Source organism: Eutrigla gurnardus, assembly GCF_963514095.1.
Source record: "Eutrigla gurnardus genome assembly, chromosome: 17".
Taxonomy (NCBI): domain Eukaryota; kingdom Metazoa; phylum Chordata; class Actinopteri; order Perciformes; family Triglidae; genus Eutrigla; species Eutrigla gurnardus.
Genome location: NC_139928.1, coordinates 12,724,542 through 12,745,000, shown reverse-complemented (window position 1 = coordinate 12,745,000; position 20,459 = coordinate 12,724,542). Strand labels below are relative to the sequence as shown.

At 42.2% G+C, this 20,459-nt stretch overlaps 2 protein-coding genes across 3 annotated transcripts; one reads left to right on the top strand and one right to left on the bottom strand.

Moving 5' to 3' along the window:
* Window positions 1–5: 5 nt before the first annotated feature.
* On the top strand, window positions 6–3,836 carry LOC311027426 (synaptonemal complex central element protein 1; the record flags this gene model as incomplete). The annotated part of the gene is made up of 10 exons (XM_084031453.1): window positions 6–21; window positions 341–385; window positions 472–534; window positions 1,646–1,720; window positions 1,877–1,924; window positions 2,002–2,056; window positions 2,909–2,998; window positions 3,094–3,154; window positions 3,268–3,334; window positions 3,443–3,836. The coding sequence occupies 10 exons, from the start codon at window positions 6–8 to the stop codon at window positions 3,544–3,546; spliced, it is 624 nt and encodes a 207-aa protein (XP_083887579.1). The 3' UTR covers window positions 3,547–3,836.
* A 148-nt stretch (window positions 3,837–3,984) lies between these two features.
* On the bottom strand, window positions 3,985–18,464 carry fam83hb (family with sequence similarity 83 member Hb). 2 transcript variants are annotated; one of them, XM_084032797.1, is made up of 8 exons: window positions 18,190–18,464; window positions 13,093–13,285; window positions 12,669–13,001; window positions 11,142–11,306; window positions 10,870–10,994; window positions 10,201–10,743; window positions 7,795–10,066; window positions 3,985–5,569 (listed from the first exon to the last, which is right to left on the bottom strand). In XM_084032797.1, exons 2-8 carry the CDS (start codon window positions 13,213–13,215, stop codon window positions 5,549–5,551), a joined length of 3,582 nt encoding a protein of 1,193 aa, XP_083888923.1. In that variant the 5' UTR covers window positions 13,216–13,285; window positions 18,190–18,464; the 3' UTR covers window positions 3,985–5,548. The 2 variants fall into 2 exon arrangements, with proteins under 2 accessions (XP_083888923.1, XP_083888922.1); XM_084032796.1 differs by lacking the exon at window positions 3,985–5,569 and having other exon boundaries at window positions 7,440–10,066.
* Window positions 18,465–20,459: the final 1,995 nt, after the last annotated feature.

Genomic DNA, 20,459 nt, shown 5'->3' with positions numbered 1-20,459 from the left:
TGAACATGGGTGAACCGGCAGGTTAGACGACGAAACTTAAATTTGAGCTAAACGTTAGCATAGTGGCCAATGTATTTCTACATCAAATGATCTAATTGATGATTATATCATAAATTATAGCATCTGTTATCCAGTTATTGTTGGCTCCAGTTGTTGTTAACTGTTAGCTAAAAACTAAGCTAACAGGTAAGGCTATCTCAGTCAGCCAAAACCTGAAAATAGCTGTATTGTTTTTGTAGAAGGCTTGCAAGTTTACTTGAACCCACCTTACTTTTAGATGTGGTGACGCCCATAGGCACAACTTTTCTCTAATTTAATGTTCACATTTATTGCTTAACAGGACTCAACTTTGAGGATTTCATTAAAGCTATACAACTGGAAGAAGGTAATGTTTTACAAAGACCCAATGAAGCTAATCTTGAAAATCCCCAAACAAGGCTGACAATGTATATTTTCATGCCCTGCTGTCAGGTGGAGAAATGCAGGAGCCCAAAGTTGAACAGCTGATCGGCAAATTAAGGAGGCTGCAACAAGGTAGCTGTTCTATAGCTATGGTTTTAACCCAATAGCGACATCTTTCGGATGAGATGAGTTAGGTTTTCTTCTACGTTTGTTTAGAAGTGACACACTTCCACGTCATTTGTAAGTAGGAACTGTTTTCCATAAGATATCGAATTTAATTGGTACAACAAAACAAGGGTCTAACTGCCTCACGTTTTCTTTCTACTGCAAAGCATTTTTCTTTCGGGCAAAAGAATATAAAGTGATGCGAGAGGAGTCACTGTCGCGTTTTTCCGTCTTCGTGTTGAATTGCGCTCATGTCGGCACTTTGACATTATTTAGCTGTCGTATTAAGATATTTTTAATTTGGACAGTATGAGTTCATAATCACAATTATGTTTTTCCTATTCTTTCTAATACCGCATACAGTTCAACTCGAAACCTAGCGAGAGCCATATGTAGCGTGATATCCTGTGCTATTTTTGTTAGAAGCTCCACTTCCGCTTCCGGTGGTAAGTTTACGATATGTTTTTTCTATAATCACATCAAAACCATCAGTTAAAATGAGCGCTAGACCGCGTGTAGCGTGTCATCTGGGGGTAAACTGATCGTACAATGTGAAAAACTCTCAACACGGATCACTGTGCTTGATAAAAAAAGCTTTGTGAATGGGCACCAATGAGAAGGCTGGTTGCGCTCTCCGTATGCTAATGAAGAATCGTTTCCTTTTACGTCTAACGAGAAGAAAAGCATATAAAACAAACATTTTCCAGATGAACATAGAAGAGGGTCAAAGTTTAGGCAACCATATGTAACTACATGTAAAAAGTAAAAGTCGAACGCTACCATTATTTAAAACCATGAGTGAAACAGCTCTACGTAACGGACATAGTCTTTCTGACAACATTAGTTCAGTATCTTCAGTAAGGTACATCCTTACCTGTTACTCCTAAAAGGAGTATCAGATCATGATGAGTGGAGAACCATGAGATATGATTAATATCTCCATCTTGTAGGGAACAGCAACACCCTACAAGACCCATTCTGATCATACTTGTTAATATCAATTATAATTAACCAATTGTTACTTCAAAAAGGGATTATCTCCCTTTTTTTTTTTATCTAATTCACTGTGTTGTTCCAGATAAAAGGGTCCAGGAGGAAGAAATTAAGGAGCTCATATCGGTCAGGGACTCTGTTAAGGGAGAGCTGGCAACTTGTAAGACAAAACCCTAATTAATTATTGTGTTTGATACAAATAGTTATTGTTCCTGTACCTAAAATAAGAAGTTAGTTATCCTCTTGGTAATCATGTATGTCTTATGTACCATGTATTCATGCTACTCTATTACTAGGCTTTTTGTTGTTTTTACAGTACACACTGAAGCTAACCAACTGGAAGCAACCCATAAAGAAAAAGAAGGTACACACAAACAATTGTACATGTTTTTTGTTGACTGTCTGTAAACATATTTGTCATCTGTTGATGTTTTTCTCCAGAGTTGTGCAGGATGCTGCAGCTCCAGTGTGAGGAGTCTGAGCAGGCTTCTGTCAGGTGAGCTCTGCACTAACCAGCTAAAAAAAAAGAATGATTTAATGTCTTCAGCTGCAAAGAGTGGCCATCAACATTTCTGTTCCTCCATATTGAGACTTCAATTGTGTGTTTGTGATTCGTAACACTAGATGGCAGCAGATTAGTAGGATGCAGAATATTTTTTTCCTTTGAGCAATTGTCTGGTGTCAAAGCTTACCTGTATTTTAGATTTTCTGTGACATTGGTTTTCTTCAGGCCTTCTATTTTTTTACGATATTTTTCAATGTCTTGTCTAATGGCTTATTCATTTTTAAATATTTAGAAACTTAAATATTAAGTAAAAATAATCAGTGTTATTCGTCACATGTGTAGCACATACAAAGTGATATATCACTAAGTGAAATAATGTGTTAGTGAAATAATTTGTATTCAGTGGCATGTACAGTATAACCACCAAGATGGATTTTAGAAATCAAAATATTATTTGTGTTAACAATGTGTTAGTGTGTAAGTGTAAGTGTGCTAGTCTCACGTATGCAGTGATAATAGACAACATTAAAATACGGTGTGATTGATTGTACAGCATCCTTAGGTAATCATTGCTGTAACACATTATTGTGTGGCATCACAGGATTGTGTGGTGATATCCAGTTTTACGTACAGCAGGTTTGCATTGTAATAGGCTACATTACCCGTATATTTACTTTATTTTTATGTGGGATCAACTATTTGTATACAAGGAATATGATGCGATGTAATCACTGAACGTGTCAAAGCGATGATTAACATTTTTCAAAGCTTGTGAAATGATGGCATGAATTTTTAGATTTATATTTAATCATTGTACAGAGTGACAAATGGTGTGCTTTGCAGGGAGGTAATGCAGAACAAGAAAAGTGAGGAACTGCTGGAACAGTACCGATGTGAAATCCAAGAATTCAAGCTTAAACACCGGAAGCAGCGGTACCTAATAAAAGCCCTGTGATATACATGTATAACAAAAAACGTAATGTCATTTTGAATACATATTTTTGATATAGTTATCCTTGTTTTTACAGGATGAAGTTTGAAAACCAACTTCATCAACTGATAGAGCTGCATAAGAATCTACATGCCTTTGTAAGTTTGTCCATTTTATATAAAAATGAGTTGGACATTGACAACATAATGATGAAAATATGACGCATTGTTGATAATGTTGATGACTGTTAACCTTCAAATTGTTACTTAAGACTCCAGAAAGGCTTCCATACGAAATAGAGGGTGCTGAGAATACAAAAAGTCAACTGTTATCAGCTGGTAAGTACCCTCACAAAATGTATAGCCATTCTTCTGCAAGCGCAGAAGATATAGTTTCTGATCCATTCCCAACCCTTTTGACCTGATCTTGTTCTACGATTCTTACAGAACAAATTAAGATGGCTCAGCTGCGCCGCCTCGATGAGGAGCTCAAAGAGATGGAGAGGCAGAAACAGCCAGCGACAACAGCTGCTGAGACTCAGGAGGAGTAAAACTGCATGCTTTATGTGGTTTTAAAGAATCAGAGGTAACTGTCCATCGTTTTCTTACCAGTTACATGCATTTGATCATTCTTTTGTCAGCTGAAAACCTGAAATCTCACACGTCAGCCCGAGGTTTGTTGGATCCTGCCGAACCCTGTTCTTGTTTTGATGCGTTTGTGAAATCTGAAATATTTAAAATTCCGTGCGTGGTGAATGGTGTTCAGTTGCCAGTACTAGTATCCTGTATGGTACTATTTTCATCTTATTAAATATTGTGTATTCATATAATATAAAGGTGTTCCTATATTTAAAAATAGAACGTTTTAAACATTGTTGTGACATTGTTGTCAAATGAGATGAGTTTATTTTTGTGCCTAGAATTGAAAACAGTAGAACCATTCACTACATTTTACACGATTACTGTATATATATGTTCACACAGCCATGTTCAGCTTTAAAGAGATTTAATAAAATGTTTTTTGCAGTATTTCCATTACAAAGTAATACTATCTGAGGTTTAAAAAACCAACAACACATAGACCCTGTGCAACTGATTTCCCCTATGTAATGCCAATTCGTTTTTACAGCCAAGACCACATACTTGGATATTAATTAAAAATAAACACTAGGCACTGTGATCGTACAGTGAGGATGATCATTATCTACTTTTTAGATTATCAACAAGCCCTTTTGTATATAAATATGTACAATATAATCCTGTGCATAAAACATTGTAACCCCAAAAGTGAAGTGTCCATACAGCAATCGATCCTCCAATCTTTTTATGTACTGTCAAAAAACAACACATTCATTGGCTTGATGTCCTGTGGAACTCCCAAGCATCCTGGGAATCGTACCATATAACTTATCTTTGGTTTACTGGTGTTTACAGATCAACAAAGGAGTTAATAGTCCTGCATAGGGCGTAGGTCTCAGCAAGTTAAGTGACTTATGTAAGGAGGCTCGGCCCTGCTATACTAGAGGACTGCAAAATGCAGCTATACTTTTTTCTTCCTTTCCTTTAAAGGTATACTCATTTCAAACAAAGCAGCAAAAGAACAAACCAACAGGGGTACATTTTTGAGTCAAGTCTATGTTTTAGTGTTCAGGGAAACTGCAAGTGCTTTACAATTTTATTTACATTACACAAGACAAAAACTAGCACACTTAAGGTGTTTTTTTTTAACACCACTCCTAAAGTCCGAAGGCCCCTCTCTGAATGGTTATTTGACATCTTCAACCCTGAGAAGGAGGTCCACAACTCCACACCTTGATGGAATACCGGTCTTTTGAAAAGTTAAAAGTTCACAACAGGCAACACTTTCTAGCCAAACTCTGCTTCAACATTAGAATTAGACATTTCTGCTTTGGTTTCCCTTACCATTCTCTAAAACTCTCTTTGCTTTCTGGCCTAGGTTAATAATAACCCTTCTAGCATTGTAAATGCCCTTGTTGGGCCATTGGCACATAATGGATCCACAAGGACGCTTTGTCTCATTTAGTTTCAAAGTCTCTGCGACAGTACACAGACACCTGCAGAAACACTGGTACTGTACACATGCAGCCATATACCCCCATGTTTTGTAACTGCCATGGATTTTCTGTCCCTCTGGTGCAAAACGTACCATCTTTCTTTTACCCTTTCCCTCCCTCAGTCACGTTCATACAAGTTCAGTTATAGGTAAATTACCCTACCTTTTTCTGTTAGTGAAACATTAGCCCATGCAGCCAGTATGCATGTCGTCACTTCTTTCGCTCGGTCGCCATATACGGTCAAAGAAGTACCAGGTCTTGGCACACAGGCACATTCCAAACCCAGTGACTTTAGTTTGTTTTCAGCATTTTTATAGATTGTCTTTTCAAGTTTTATTACTTTGTGCGAAAATCCAGGAGAGGCTGCAGTGTTGAGCCACAGAGGTACTTTGAAAGTGGTGTTGGCACATATGGGCAAAGAGTCTTTTTGATCGTCTTGCATAAATAGTTCCATATAAAACGTGTGTCTCCTCCATCTTTATCCCAGGGTATTCCCCATCTGTTAACAGAACAACAGGGATAACAGTGAATGGAACAGTGAATGAACTCCCACCCATTTTGGTCTGAACATTAGCTCGTCCACCAAAATGTATTTTCACAGCTTAAAAGCAAACACTATGTCAAACATAATCTATCATTGTTTTGGAATAAAAGCTACTTTCAATCATTCAAACAACAAAATTATTTTTATATAACCCTAACACATGTCTGTAAAGTTCAAGGTCATGGTAATCCTTGACTGTTTTGCCTACGACTAAGCTTTCAAGAACCCAAACACATGATTCAGACCTGCAAACTCCTCAGAGGAAAAAAGGTGACAGTGTCACGGGGGGATTTTTTTTTTGATGGTACTATGCAAATGACACTAGTCTGAGCGTGACTTAACAAAACTCAGCATACTTTCTCAAAAATCATTGTCATTGAGGGATTTGCGCGGTAGCCAGGAAACCGTCTCATCCAATGGCGAGCTCAGTTGGCGCTGTGTGCTTCAAGATTCCGATTGGCTCAGAGAAATGTCAATTATAAGAAAGATTCTGAAGCAAGTGCTGAGATTCCGATTGGCCCAGAGAAATGTCAATTATTATTGTTCAATAACGAAAAACCATGCAAAAGTGCATTCAACCTTTCTCCGTGAACAAAAACTACAGCTCCCATGATGCCCCGCGGCAAACCAGGAAGTGCAGCCCCCACGTCAAGTGCCGGTCCCTGTGATTCACTTATCAAAACTAAACAAACAAGTAGCCTATGGATAAACACGGATGGAACAACAACGTTATAAATCCAAATATTATCTTTATGTGCCACAGCTTCACCATTTCATTAACTTTTAACTTCTATTGTCAGTAACTTAACTGCTTGGATCTACCGGAGCATAGCGTTATCGCGTTTGCTTTAACGTACAATACATGGGAGCGGACAAAACACAGAGCGACGATACAGCATAGCGTTAGCAGACAACATGAAGCGTACAACATGAAAGCACACAAGAAAACAAGAACTTAATGCGGCGTTCACACCGGACGCGATAGACGCGAATACAATCGCGTGAGACGCGTGTATCGCGCCGCTTGATCATTTTGGACTATTCGCGTCATTCGCTTCATTCGCGTCTTTCGCGTCATTCGCTTCATTCGCGCATGACGCTCATTTTTTAGGGGAGCCGGCGGGTCACGTCGGCGGACCCTCCTCCTCCGCCTCGGGGTACCCGATGCCAGAGTCCGTGAGCCTCCTCCGGGAGCCACGTCCCTCGCACCTCTCCCCAGAGTCGGGGCCACATTCGACCTCAGATCAGACGAGACAACCCGCTGAATTTAAGCATATTACTAAGCGGAGGAAAAGAAACTAACCAGGATTCCCTCAGTAGCGGCGAGCGAAGAGGGAAGAGCCCAGCGCCGTATCCCCGTCCGACGGGCGGACGGACGTGGGAAATGTGGCGTACGGAAGACCGATTGTCCGGTGTCGCGCGGGGGCCTGAGTCCTTCTGATTGAGGCTCAGCCCGTGGACGGTGTGAGGCCGGTACGGCCCCCGTCGCGCCGGGGTCCGGTCTTCCCGAGTCGGGTTTGTAGAGGAACTACACCATTGGGCTGCTGAACCTCGAACGGTTCTCAATGAATATTACTTGCGGGATTTTAGCTCTGGATTAACATACACAAAAATAAAAAATAAACTACACAAATGACATAACTGCACAGAAAACACAACAATAAGAATGATCCAATAATTGTTCGCAATTCTGGACCCCCCCCCCCCCCCCCCCCCCAAAAAGAAAACTCTCCGGTTCTACACGATCCACGTGAATGACCAAATTGACCAAGAAAACGGCGATTGTCGCCGAAAAGCGACAAGTTTGCAGCTCTGATGATTGTTTATGTACATTTCTATCTTACGATGATTGAAACTTTTGTAATGAGTTTAAATATATGTGATCATTTTTATTGCTCTGAAAGCTGCAGAGATTGTTCTTTTACAGTCCAAGGTTTGCAGGAACCTGCCAAACCCTGTTCTGTGAGGCATGGGCTTGTTTTGATGTGTTCATAAAAACTGAGATATTTGACAATATGTGTGTGATGAATGGCAGTAATAGTAATGTTTAATCTAAACCTCTTATTCCAATAATACATGTATTTGCTACTTTAATTGTTTACACCTAAGGCTACTTCTGCTTTTAGTCATATCTCTTTCCCATCCACATTACAAACATCATCCTTGCAGTGATAGACTACCTCAAAGCGGCTGTAGACCTTCTTCTCCTTCCTCATACTCTCTATCCTTTTCAGTAATCCTTCCCGCTCCTGGATATTGCCCTGTGGATGCAGAAATCGACTCTTTTTTACGGAGTTGTGTTGTTCCAGCCCTGTCGCCACAGCGTCACTATCTTTGCCCCCTGCTGTTTCTTCTCGCTCCAGTCGGTTCTTCTGGCTGTTGGCCGAGATCTGCTCTAGAATGACCTTGGTGTCATCTCGTAGGTTGCTACTGTACAGAGCAGAGCTGCCTGGTGGCTGGTACCGAGATGTGATGGTTGATGTCTTGTGATTGACTGTAGTTTGGTCGGTAGTGGTAGATCCTTTATCCTTAGCTGACGAACTTTTGCTTGAATCTCCAGTAACCTCTCTGACCGTACTCATGCCCTTATCATCTCCTGATGATTTCTTTTCTTTATCCTTGGGCCCCAGGAATCCCTTTAGCCTCTGAGTCTGCTTCTTCAAGAATTCAAGTGTCTTACCATCACCCTTTGTCTCACCAACTGTGTTGATGGATGTGTTGGATCCCAGACCTCTTTGCAGTCCTTCCCTGGAGTCATCACGTGGCAGAGTTGAAGAACTATGAGAGCGACTCTTTTTCATTTCGCTCTTCTCGGCATCTGTAGCGTCTGTGGTCAGACCCTCTTCACCACAGGAGATGCGACGAGGATTCAGTACTTTGAGCTTTAACGGATCTCTCCTGAAGATCTTAGGTGAAGGAAGGGGCTTTAAAGACTTGAATATATCCTTCTTTTGACCGTCTGACACATTTTCCTCTTTGTGAGGTTGAGTCTCAGAAGGTTTCAGTTGGCTCGCGGAAGGCCTGGCAGCGATTATGGGTGGTTTTGAGGAACTAAATGAAGTTCTGCGAGTGAGCTCTGCTAGTTTTGCAGAGATATCTGGCTTCTTTGGTTCAGGTTCTGCTGAGCTAACCGAGACAGTTGGGATCTTTGGAGTCACTGTAGGTTTCAGGGGAGGTTTATCAGAAAGGTCTGGCTTTTTTTCAGCAGGCTCCGGGGCGTTTAGTGATACATCTGTCCCCATTTTTGAGGCTTTTCTCTTGGCAGCCAAGTCTTTGAAATACTGCAGTCTATTGGCCGGGTCATTCATGTTCATAGACAATGATGTTGTGACTTCAGATTTCTTGCCAGTTTCTTCGTATGTTTTCTGAGGTTCCTCTTTTGCTTTAATCTCATCTCTGAATCTAATCTCCTTTGCCTCTTGCTGCTGCTCTTTCTCCTTAACTTTTTCCTTTTCGTCCTTTTCCTTCTCTTCTCTTTCTTTCTCCTTGTCTTTTTCCTCAGCCTTCTTTCTCCATTCAGAAGGTTCACGGGACCACGACCTCCTCTTCTCTAGGATCTGGGTCACAATCGAGGAAGTGCGCAGTGAGTCTAATTCCTCGTCTTCCTCTGTGGCTGGTTTTAGGCCCAGGCCACTACTGTGCATCTCTGCCTTGGAAGAGGAGAATATAAGCGAGGAACGCAGGCGAGAGCTACGTTGAAGGAGTGGGTTAACACGTGTACGGAATGATTCGTGTTTAGACAGGAAGAGATCTGGATTCTCTTTCATCTCCACATCCACACCCACCTCCCTTGCTGCACCTCTCTCGAGCTCTCTCTCCCTTTCCTTCTCGGACCTGACTGACGGAAGCAGATCCTTGGTTGTCATTGGGGCAGAGTCTTTACCCTCAGATAAGATGGGCTTTCCATACCGTGGTCTCGCAATATTTGGTGGCTCCTTTGATCCAAAACGGAGAGCTGAATTTTCAGTGGATGGTGGAGGATCTTCAAATGCATCAGGCCCCAAAGGTTGAGTCAGACCTTCTTCGCCACTGTCCTCATAAGTGCTAAGATAAGAGTGAATTCTCCAACTCCTCATTCCTTGCTTAGCATCTGCATCTTCATCCTGCTCTTGATCAGATTGTTTGGCAAACGATTTCTTCTCTGGTGGATGGAGCTGCGTGGGTGAGCTCTGGCAGGCATACGCCTGGCCTATGGTTGGCCTCTTATTGCCGGAATCTCCTCCATACCTACCAGCCAATGGCGGTGCATGGTACCCTTCAGGTCTTTTCAGGTCTTCAGATGAAAGGTAGCCTCGGTTTCCTAGTGGAGGCTCTAGATCTGAGCGATAGCTTGAATCTGAATGCTGGTCAATGGAGAGATGTGGAGGGTGACCTCGAAGTCTGTCGTACTGGTCGTGACCAGAACCCGGCCCAGGTCCTTCACTGTAGTAATGGCTACTTCGGGTCTGCTCCCTGAAAGAGAAATGTGGTGGTTCTTAATTATTTGATGATACATTTATTGTTATGTGTGAAGACGTACTCACATAAGATGCTGATACATGTGACTATTCTAAATAATTCAGTTGTAGTTTTAAAGGGTTTACTACCTCTGGAAATCTGTCTCATCTAGATTATTCATGACTCTGCGCTGCATGTATTGCCTCGAAGACGAGTAGTTTTCCTGGGTTCCCTCTGCATAGCTGTGCCTCTGGAAGGCACTGCTACTCATCTCCATCTGTCTGGAAACGATGGACCTGCCCTGGTCCAGGAATGACTGCTGCATGCGAAACTGTTGCTGGGAATACTTTCCAATTGTAATTCCTGCCCCAGGATCAAGGCTGTGACGATAGGGATCGGTCCTTCGGAAAGGAAGTGCAAGGTTACGCTCAGAGTCTCCGTATAAGGGATTCTCATGCTGCCTGCGGAAACCAATGGTGTTACGCAAAGACTGCGTCCTCTTCAAACCGAACTGGCTGCCTAAGTAACCGCTGGAGGTGTCAGAGAGAGCAAGCTCTCCAATGGATGGGTCAATGACTAGAGGCTCTGACTGAGCAAACAGAATGCGAAACTCTTCATCAAAGGTGGCAACCAGCTCCCCGAGGAAGAGGTGGGCGATGCAGCGGTGGATCTTCTCATAGGACCACATGAAACTGTAAGAAAACAAGAAAGAACAGTGGAGGCCATTAAAGTGCTTACATCTACATAATGAGTGAATGAATGGCAAGAGTCTTTAGGATTTTTAATGAAATCTTGATGAATATAACTCAATGGCTCACCTGTAGTTGCCACTGAGTACAGCTCTGCAGTCAGCCAGTAGGAAACGATCTTTCACCTGCCCCTTAAAGGATTTCCCTGTACGGGAGTAGTAGGTTATTCCTGCCACAGTCCTGACACGCACCAACTGTGAAACCAAATGGCAATCATGTTATGGACACAAGCTTTATTCTGTGTTATAAATACATAAAAAAAAAAAATAACTCTAGACGCCAAAGGATAGTAAATTGTTAGCGCAGTCTTTTGGAAAAATGTAATGAAAATTCTCACTCACAGGATGTAGGTCCAAGTTGACTTTGCAGTTGAGGACCATGGAGACAAAGTGATGGGCTTCCTGCTCATCCAGTAGAATGTAAACAGGAACGTGGCGCGCTGCTGCGTCCAAGAGGTCCGCAAAAAGATCAACATCTGTGAACGTGTCCATCACCACAGCAATCACCTGAGGCAGAAGAGCAAACACGAGAAAACAAATTAGGATTTTGTCAGTCTAATATGGTCTTTATAGTCTAGTTTTATAATATTTTAAGACACCTGAAAATTTACACAATTTGAAGGAACGTCGGCGGAGACAGTTGTTTATTGCGTTCATCAGCAAGGATGATAATATGTTATAATATGGCTGATAGTATGGCTGTAAATAATATGTTCATGGGACTAGTGATGGGATTATGTAAATGCATCTCCTGATAATGTGATAATTAAGTAGGCTGTTAAGATTTATGATGTACTAACGCAATTTAAACTGCTCCATATAAACTATGAAAAATGTATACTGAATTTAAATATTGTGCGCACCTCAGCAAAGTTTGAGAGTTGAAGCTGTCCGTCTTCTAAGTGCGTGTTAAACAATAGCATGTCTGAACACAGGAGAGCCAGGATTTTGTCACAGTAAAAGTGAGACATGGAGAACAGATAATGTCCTAGCCCATGTGGAAGAAATCTCTTCAGGTCCAATTCTGTAGCTGGTTCAAATGAGGTTTAATCACTGACAGTGGAGAAAAGAAATTCACAGTGTGTCTATGAAGATCCAGTCTGTCGAATGGCTTGGCCGAGTTGGATTTATACAGAACATGCCAGAGAACAAAAGGGAAGCCGTCATGAGTGGATTTGCATTGAATCAACACATGTCTCTCTGCAGAGGAAGAGACATCTGTTGATATCTACAAGGTGTGACTGTTCTCGAAAGAGCTAAACGATGTCACTACAGGGGTCACTCATCGGGCCTTGATCAATGTATTTGAGACAGAGACCATTCAGGAAGAGGGAAAGATCAAAGAGTCTTTTCATCAAGACGGCAAGGGTTAACACAATGGAAAACAGCTCAGTAGGACATCTGATGTTTAGACCACAACAACACCACAACAACATGGTTTGACTTGCTTGCAACATTTGGCAACGTTAACTTTATGTAAATTATATTTTAAATTTAGCTGATGACCAGCAGTTAAATGCTCATCTCCCAGAAAGGGAGTGGTCGGAAAGTTGGCAGTGGCAGATAAAAACTAGGAGATAAGGTTTCATTTGTACGGCACATACTGATAAGATGGAGAAAGAGCATATCAGTAGTAAGTAATGGTTTGTTAGTAACTATTACATCATGGTTTCCCACCCATCCACTTTTAGTTTAGCTATGTAGGGTATGTGCACAAAAACAAAAGCATATGTAGCATATTTTTTGTTGTACACTTGAATAAGTTGGCATTTATGACTGGAATGCTCTGATCTCAGATTCAGATACCGAACGAAAAGCAAACCGGATATACAAGTTTAACTTTCCCTGTTTGCCCTCCCTTTTACTTACTTGGCGTGCATTCTTGATGAGTCTCCTGGCCTGCTCCTTGATGCTTGGCATGTCTGGGTCGGAGGGGTTGACTAGAGTGGTGACCTCCGTGGGCCCTATGAAGCCTTGCTGTGGCATTGGCCAGCCCAGGTCCAGCCCCGGGGCAGCCAGGTCCGACTGCATCGGCCAGTAGGTGTCAGAAGACCCATCATCCTCCTGACCTCCCTCGTGGTATGTCAGCTCTGGGACACCGGAGGGCTGGTTGGGGGTCTGGATTGTCGACTTGATAAATTCAATTTCTGACTGTGCCAGAAAACCAACCACCTCTGCGCTCTGGAGGAACTCATAGTAACCCTGTAGTGATGGATACATAACCACACCTTAAAACCAATATGTCTTTTGAAATAAATATTAATTTGAAACAAGTTTAAAAGTGCAGCGTTACCTGTATGTCTTTCTCTATCAGAGCATCAATCGCAAGGCGGTACTCCTCACGGTAATGCGGTGGCAGGTAGTTTGGGTCGAGGGGGTTATCACCAACCGATGAACTCTGAGATCGGTGCGCCATGACTGGAGAGAAGGGTGGGGTCAAAGGTCAGGGCTTGTGTGAGGAGCGGTAAGAGAAGAGGAATTTGAACCTGTGCAGAAAAGACAAAGAAAGAAAGAAAAATTCAGTGAGAGAGAAGTTATATTGGTAAATTCAAAGATGTGACGCACCTATGTTCAGATAGGTAAACTTCTAAGAATCTCAGAGCAGGTACACAAATGTATGAATGTATGCGTTCAGTCATATTGCTTTTGTAGTTGCGACTAGAAAACACACCACTCCTGCATCCGTGATATACAATACTCATAATTCACCGAAATATTCCTCGGGGTGGTGAGAGGAAGAACGCTTCAGAATACACAAGAAGACAGATTACCTATACCTTGTACACAAAGAGTCTATTGTTGCCGAGTGAAAAGCTTGCAGTGTAAGTTCAACGGGAACACCTTTCACATTAACACACCTTAACCGGCACACAAAACCACGTGGTTGAAGTCCGGCAAACGTAACCAGTTGTGACAGATCTCGCCCAACTGAAGGCTAACCTTTCTAAGTTTACATGGCACATGAATACAGCTGAGAGGCAGCTGCAGATTCTTCTATGAATCATTAGTCATTATGTTGAGGTTAATGGTTTGTTTTTATTATTGATATTAATACTATACAAATACAAAATGGCCGTGGCACTTTCACTAAAGTGTTCAAAACTTATGTAACATATTATTTGACTAGATTAACTTGGACATATAGAATAGATAAAACAACAAGCAAAACAAAGACATAGTCCACGACTTCTCCAGACAAAAAACTCCAAAACTCCAACAGTTAAAATAACTTACTTCTCATTTATGGCATCACACACTCTGCTTAATTGTCCGTTAAATGTCACGTTTGAGTCGTATTTACCAACGACAAAAAATCCTGCTTGTCAAAGCAGCAATGATAAACTGAAATTCTATCTAACTTAGGAGAAAACTGTATATAGCGAAGAACAACAACAGGAGAAAGAAGAAAGTCTGGTGAGCGAAAGGGAGGAGTAAGGGAGAGGTGGGAAAGGCATTTAGAGGTGCTTAGACAGGTTCTCACATATCTCTGCTCAGTAAATCTCCATTCAGGTGCGTCACAGTTCAAGTTGCTACTCGGACCTCATCCTGAAAAATCTCCCTCAGTCACAGCACACAAATTAACTTTAGCAAGCATGACGAGTATTCTGTGAGCAATGCAATGACTTCTAATGATTTAATTTGAGGTAGTGAAAGGAACATTGTCAATAACAATTTGTGAATGTGCGATTGCTTCTATTGGAAAGAGAGGTGGAGAGGTTCAGGCTTCACTTCGCAGATGAAATGAAAAGTTCCTTTTTAACCCTTTTAGATTACATATCCAGTCATATTGTGCACCTATTTAATAACATGCTCAAAAAATGTAAAAAAAATAAAATAATTTCTTCGTATTTTTAACTTAATCTCAATCTTTTTTTTTTCTTCCTGGAAAACAAAATATGACACATGCTTACATCAGCTATTACCAGCCAATAATATGATGACATCCATCCATCAATCAATCGGCTCTGCACAGGGCTGGAGAAGCTTGTAATCTGTTCATCAATCAAATCAAATTACATCCCAACATTATGTCTGGCATGTCGATCCTGTTTCACTCAGAAATACATCACGGTATGGAAGATGGATACTTTTGAAATGCAATGACTTTCATTCAGTTATTCATCAGATACAAATTCTCTCTCTCCAAACCCAAAAGCAGCATTTTACTTGGCAAGCGGGCAATCCTTATTGTTGAGCCCTGGATAAATATCATAGATATTTAACGTGATCCTGACAGCTGCACCATCTGATGGTGGAGATCCGGGTTAACAACCACTAAACAGTTTCAGTATTTAGAGTAAACTGTTTAAAAACTTAATCTAAATTTAATCCCAACAATATGCATGTGCTCCTTCTTCCCTTCTTGTGGCATGTGGTCAAAACAGGAAGTGTTTGTGCTTATATCTCCATGGAAACATACAGCCTTAGTAACTATGGTTGATTGACAGCCTGGGTACATGCTCAGTTGTGTAACCTGCGGTCTGAGCAGGAGTAGATGTGTTGTAAGGTTGCACCTGCTTTAGACGTGTGTGTTACGTGTTCTCTGTAAACTTCTACTCTCGCTTCAGAGATCGGTGGTGATAGCAAAGGACCCCGTGTCCTAACCTGCAATCACTGGGTGAATTTGGTTTTCTCAGAAGGCTGATGAGTCACCGGGTAGCCTGGCCCGGCCTCGCCTGGGGAGAACTTGCAACACGCTGCTCTGTGGTGATTCATTTCTGCTGGCAAAATGGCTGACATCCTGTTTCCTTACTCAGTCCGAGCCATGCAAGTTGGGCCTTTGCGGTGGGCTGTTCCCATTTAAAAGTTCCATAGTGGGCAGGGAGGCACGTTAGACACACATACTGCTTTGCATGGAATTATTTTACTCCTGCCAAGTTTCTAACATTGAAGAATCATCACTCCTTGAATGTGTTTTGTTTTGTATTCTAAAGAAATCTAGCAGCCTGGATCTTGATCTGTATACAAGTGAATAGTGCTGAGGCAGCAATAATAACAGCAATAAACGAGGAGATGTGTTCCTGCCCATGCACATCATTAAGAGATAGTTTGTAATGCTGTTATTGCCTTTCAGTTACAAAAACAGCTTAATTGCTTAATTATGTAATTGTTTCCTTAGAAAAAACGGCAACCAAAAAAAAGAGAAAAGACTGCAGCTAAAGCCCCAGAGATGCGCAGTTCATCATCACATAAGACACAACTGAGGAGCTGAACGTTAGCAATGTTCAGCATTTTTACTTGAAATATTGCTGATGATTAATACACTCCACCTGAAGAAAATAGCAACCTGGTGAAAATCGACCCTGAGGTGAATATGACCTGTGGATGACTCAGAGCCCAACAGCACTAAAGAGAACCCAGAGGTTTGTTATTCACCCACGTGAACTCCTGGGTCACTGCAGAATGAAGCAATAGAAGATTAACACCTCACCTGGCTGAGGAAATTCAAACAAATAATGCTGCGTTGTTTGTTGTTATAGCAACTGCACTTGGCATCAAACCATAGATAGTGACGATGATAGGGATCTTTCTCTCTGTTTCTCTCTGTTCCTCCGTTAGCTAAAGCTTTCAGTTAGCCACACAAGGACGAGCCTGCCCTAAATGCACCATTATCAAAGCCTGTATGAAACACTACACTGCCACAGGGTCGGCAGGCAGCAACCGCTTGCAGCTCTTCAAGGCTGATGAACCCAACATTCAGTGTAAATGGCTCATTCTCAGCATTCCGGCGATGAGGAGAGGGAGGAGAAAATGTATCTGTCTTAACATGTAAACCAGAGAAACAAGCCAGAGGAGACACAAACCTACTAAAAAAAGAGTTGTTTTCTCTCGTCACACACAAACATCCCTCTGAACACTCCTTGCTAAAAAAACATTCAGCCATTCCCCTTCGGTTGATTCGTTTTGTGCGATAATTTGGTGTGAATGGAGTGAGAAATGAATACCTGAAAACAGGTTTGGAGGGATGAGCCGCTAATCTACTGACGCTCCTGTCAGGACATTTCAGTGCCACTTTCAGCAGGTTTACGCACACACACACAAACATAGATAAGAGCAAACACAGAGCACACCTTGTCTCTCTCTATATCATCACACCTCAGCGCGACTGTTGAATGTTACACAAAAAGAACAGCTCAAGGTCAGGCGAATGCATACTGTTTGTGAGGACGAATGGCGGCGCCTGTCCTCCCATTTTTTTTTTTTCTAACTTTGTTTTACGTAGCAGCACTGCTAGAAAAACAGGTCCGCTGCAGCCCTCGTCATCTGTTCCAACTGCCTTAATGTCTGCGGTCATCTTGCGTGGAAAAAAACCCTAACAGTAAAACGTAAAAATGCTTCTACTTTGCGGTTTCTCTCCCTCGGAAACACACTCACACATGCTTACGACCACAAACAATGAGCCCTTATAGCACATACAATGCGAACAAAGCTATGAATGGGATGCAGCCTTGGCCATATGGCTTGTGTGACAAGATGAACACTATAATAAGAAGCACACACACAAAAAAAAAAGGCTGGCACTATGAACTTTTGCTCTCAAATTATAAACACATGTTGGATTATTCCTATCCAGTGAGTCACTTTGAATGAGCCAAGGCAAATCCTGTAAAGGTGAAGGTTGAATCCATGCAGACTGTTTCCGTCTGCTGTAAAGATACCATGAGAGCTTATAGAACGTCTATAGGAGACGACGTGTGGAGGGTGTCTTCCTCGCTCCACACGCGAGGCTGTGGGAAAAGCACCTTGTACTATCTCACTTTAAATTAGAGGGAAGTCAAGTTGTCTTAATGACAACCTGCGATCCATTCATAGAATAGTGCGTTAGACATGCTAGTTAAAGAGTCTGCCTTTTCAAGCATGATTTATCCCCTTTCGACAGTGCAGACAAAGCTCACACTGTCCCAACAAAAGAATTTGCTGTTTTTTTTCCTCTTTCTTGACTGCCTTCAAAGGACAGGAGAAAGAGCTGCACAGTTTGTCGGTGCCAGCCAGAGTGGAGCCTTCTGTGTACTTAGACTAGAATAACAACACAGTTTAGGGTTTTGCAATGCACAGCCGCAGCTACCTGGATGATTCATCCTCTATAAACTTCAGGATGCTGGTGGGGAAAGTAACCAGAATTCTGTTTTTTTTTTCTATTCCACCCGCATTAATGGAGTATTGAAAAGAATAGGAGTACAGTACACAATAGAAGAGATTAGAAAAATAAGACATAGTTAGGGAACAGTTAGCGTATAATAAAGATGATCTGTTCCTCCATAGAGAAGATACAAGTCGAATAGAATAAATGCGTAGAGCAGGACACAATGGAATAGAATAGACCCTCTGTAGAGATTGTTCTTGTTTCCCACTTTGCAAACTTCGTCTGTATTTCCACTCGAGTCCGTACCTCCTAATTCCGCTGCAGGATGTGTCTCCTCTTTGTACCGACGGGGATCGCGCTCCGCCGACGTGCGTCTCCTTCGCGTCGGTGCGTCACATTCCTGAGATCCGGGGTACAACTCCACCCGAAAACCCGCCCCGGCGCGCACCCTCCACTGCCAACTAGAGACGTCGGGCGACGCAATACCTCAGGGACTCCAGGCCCGGGCTTAGGTGCCTCAGTCGGCTGGATGCGAACCTCCAGAGCTGCCGCCACATAGGTCACCGAGCAGCGCGCTGAATGAGGAAGGAGCGGCGCAGCTCCTACGGGGCAGGGCTTTCCCACCCGGGGAGACTCCTCCCAAAACCCGTTGATCACTGGGAACACACGATGATTGGAAGTCTCTCCCCGTGGCGTATTTCAAAAGTGTCATGGTTGATCATTATTGTTTTATGTGGCCTTCATGAAACACAAGTTTGTTGCTCAAAACTCTTTAAACAAAGATGTTTTTGTGTGTTAGCACCCATTCTTTACATGTGTTCTGTCTTGCACTTCTGTTCGTGCTGCTGTACTTTATGTTTATAATCTATTATTATCTTGTAATAATGGCCCCAAATTTTAGCAAAAGTTGCATAAACTCACGTTTGTTTCTTTGGAAAACATATTCTCTGCTGGAACATTGTATAAATGAGTCACTTGTAGTTTTTCTCCATGGCAACACACTGAATCAGCAGACTTCAACAGTTCCTCTATATGATTTACTGCTGCAGGAATACACTGCTTCATTTCTACTTCTTTAATGTGGGATGGATTTGGGAAGCTTGTTTTTCTAAAAGCATAAAGTCACAGTGCAGGTAATAGTCATCCAGTGACACTACTGTACATATATAAACCATCAATAGGCGATACTGGGTTTGGCAGATTGTTCTCAAGCTTTTGGCCAATATGTGAATGACTATTTCATATTTTTCTTAATTTTCTGCTTGCCCGAGTTAATTCCACCATTAAATGATTGTGTAATTAGAAGAAAATGACTTCAGTCTCAACCCTTTATCTGTTTAACTCTCTCCCTTTTGGTGTTTCTTTATTTACTGTTAACTACTCATCTTGTAGATTCTCTCTGTGACCCGCTTGCACTCAAGTACACCAGCAACCATGACATTAAAACAAGGCATAATACACGTGTGTGTGTGTGTGTGTGTGTGTGTGTGTGTGTGTGTGTGTGTGTGTGTGTGTGTGTGTGTGTGTGTGTGTGTGTGTGTGTCTGTGTGTGCATGTTGTTGGTGCCTTTTAAATGGGTTGTCCTTTGTCCTTAACCGCGCCTATTAGATATGACACACCTTGTTTCATCGCCCTCTGATAGCAACACACACACACACACACACATACACACACACTTATGAATATGACTGTGTGTTCAGCCATGCTCCCAAGGGTGTGTCTCCTGTTTGAAAGCACCCATGCCCTCCTAACGTCCACAGTTATGCACTCAAACTGCAGGAGCCATGTTTCTGGGCTCTCAATTTGCCTATTTTTTTTTTCAATTCATGCAAATGTGCAACTCTCAGCTTGACAAAGATGTGAAATGAGAGCATTTTGCATATACGGCTGTGTGAGTATTATGAGTAGACTATGATTGTGTGCAATAATATAGACTACTGTGTGTAATTGTATCAGACATATGAACGTCAGTAGAGAGAAGTGTCTGCTTACATGATCACGCTCCGATAACAAACACTAGCAGGTATACAGACGCTGAAACGCAGGGTGCGGCCGCTCCACGGAATGTGCTCAAGGCATCTCACCACACCCATAGTCTCCCTCTCCCTCCCTCTCTCTATTGCCCTTTCACTCTCTCTCTCTTTCGTCCTCCCTCTATCTCCCTGCCCCCCTCCCTCGCTGAGTCACCTGGTAGCCATTGAACAGGTGTACAAGTCCAGGCAGAGGCCAGGCAGCAGCCAAATCCTGGCCTGCATCTCAGGGCGCCTGGCAGAGGAGTGCGTCGCCTGAGACGAGACAAGGTTTATTGACATAGCTGTCAGAGATGACAATGTAGTTTGCAGAATATATGTAGGGCGCGAACAAATAAAGCACTAAATAGGCCATAAACTCATAAACAGGTCCCTTAATAAATGTAAAAACATGGTTTCATCATATTTTTTCAGATGATAACTTTAGGAAGCGGAGTTGCTCGGTGGATCAGGAGTCCCTCAACACAAACAGTTTGCAGGTTTTGTCAGATGCATTTTAAAGTAACTTGAATTTGCTTTATGCACGTCTCCTGAATGTCGCTTTTG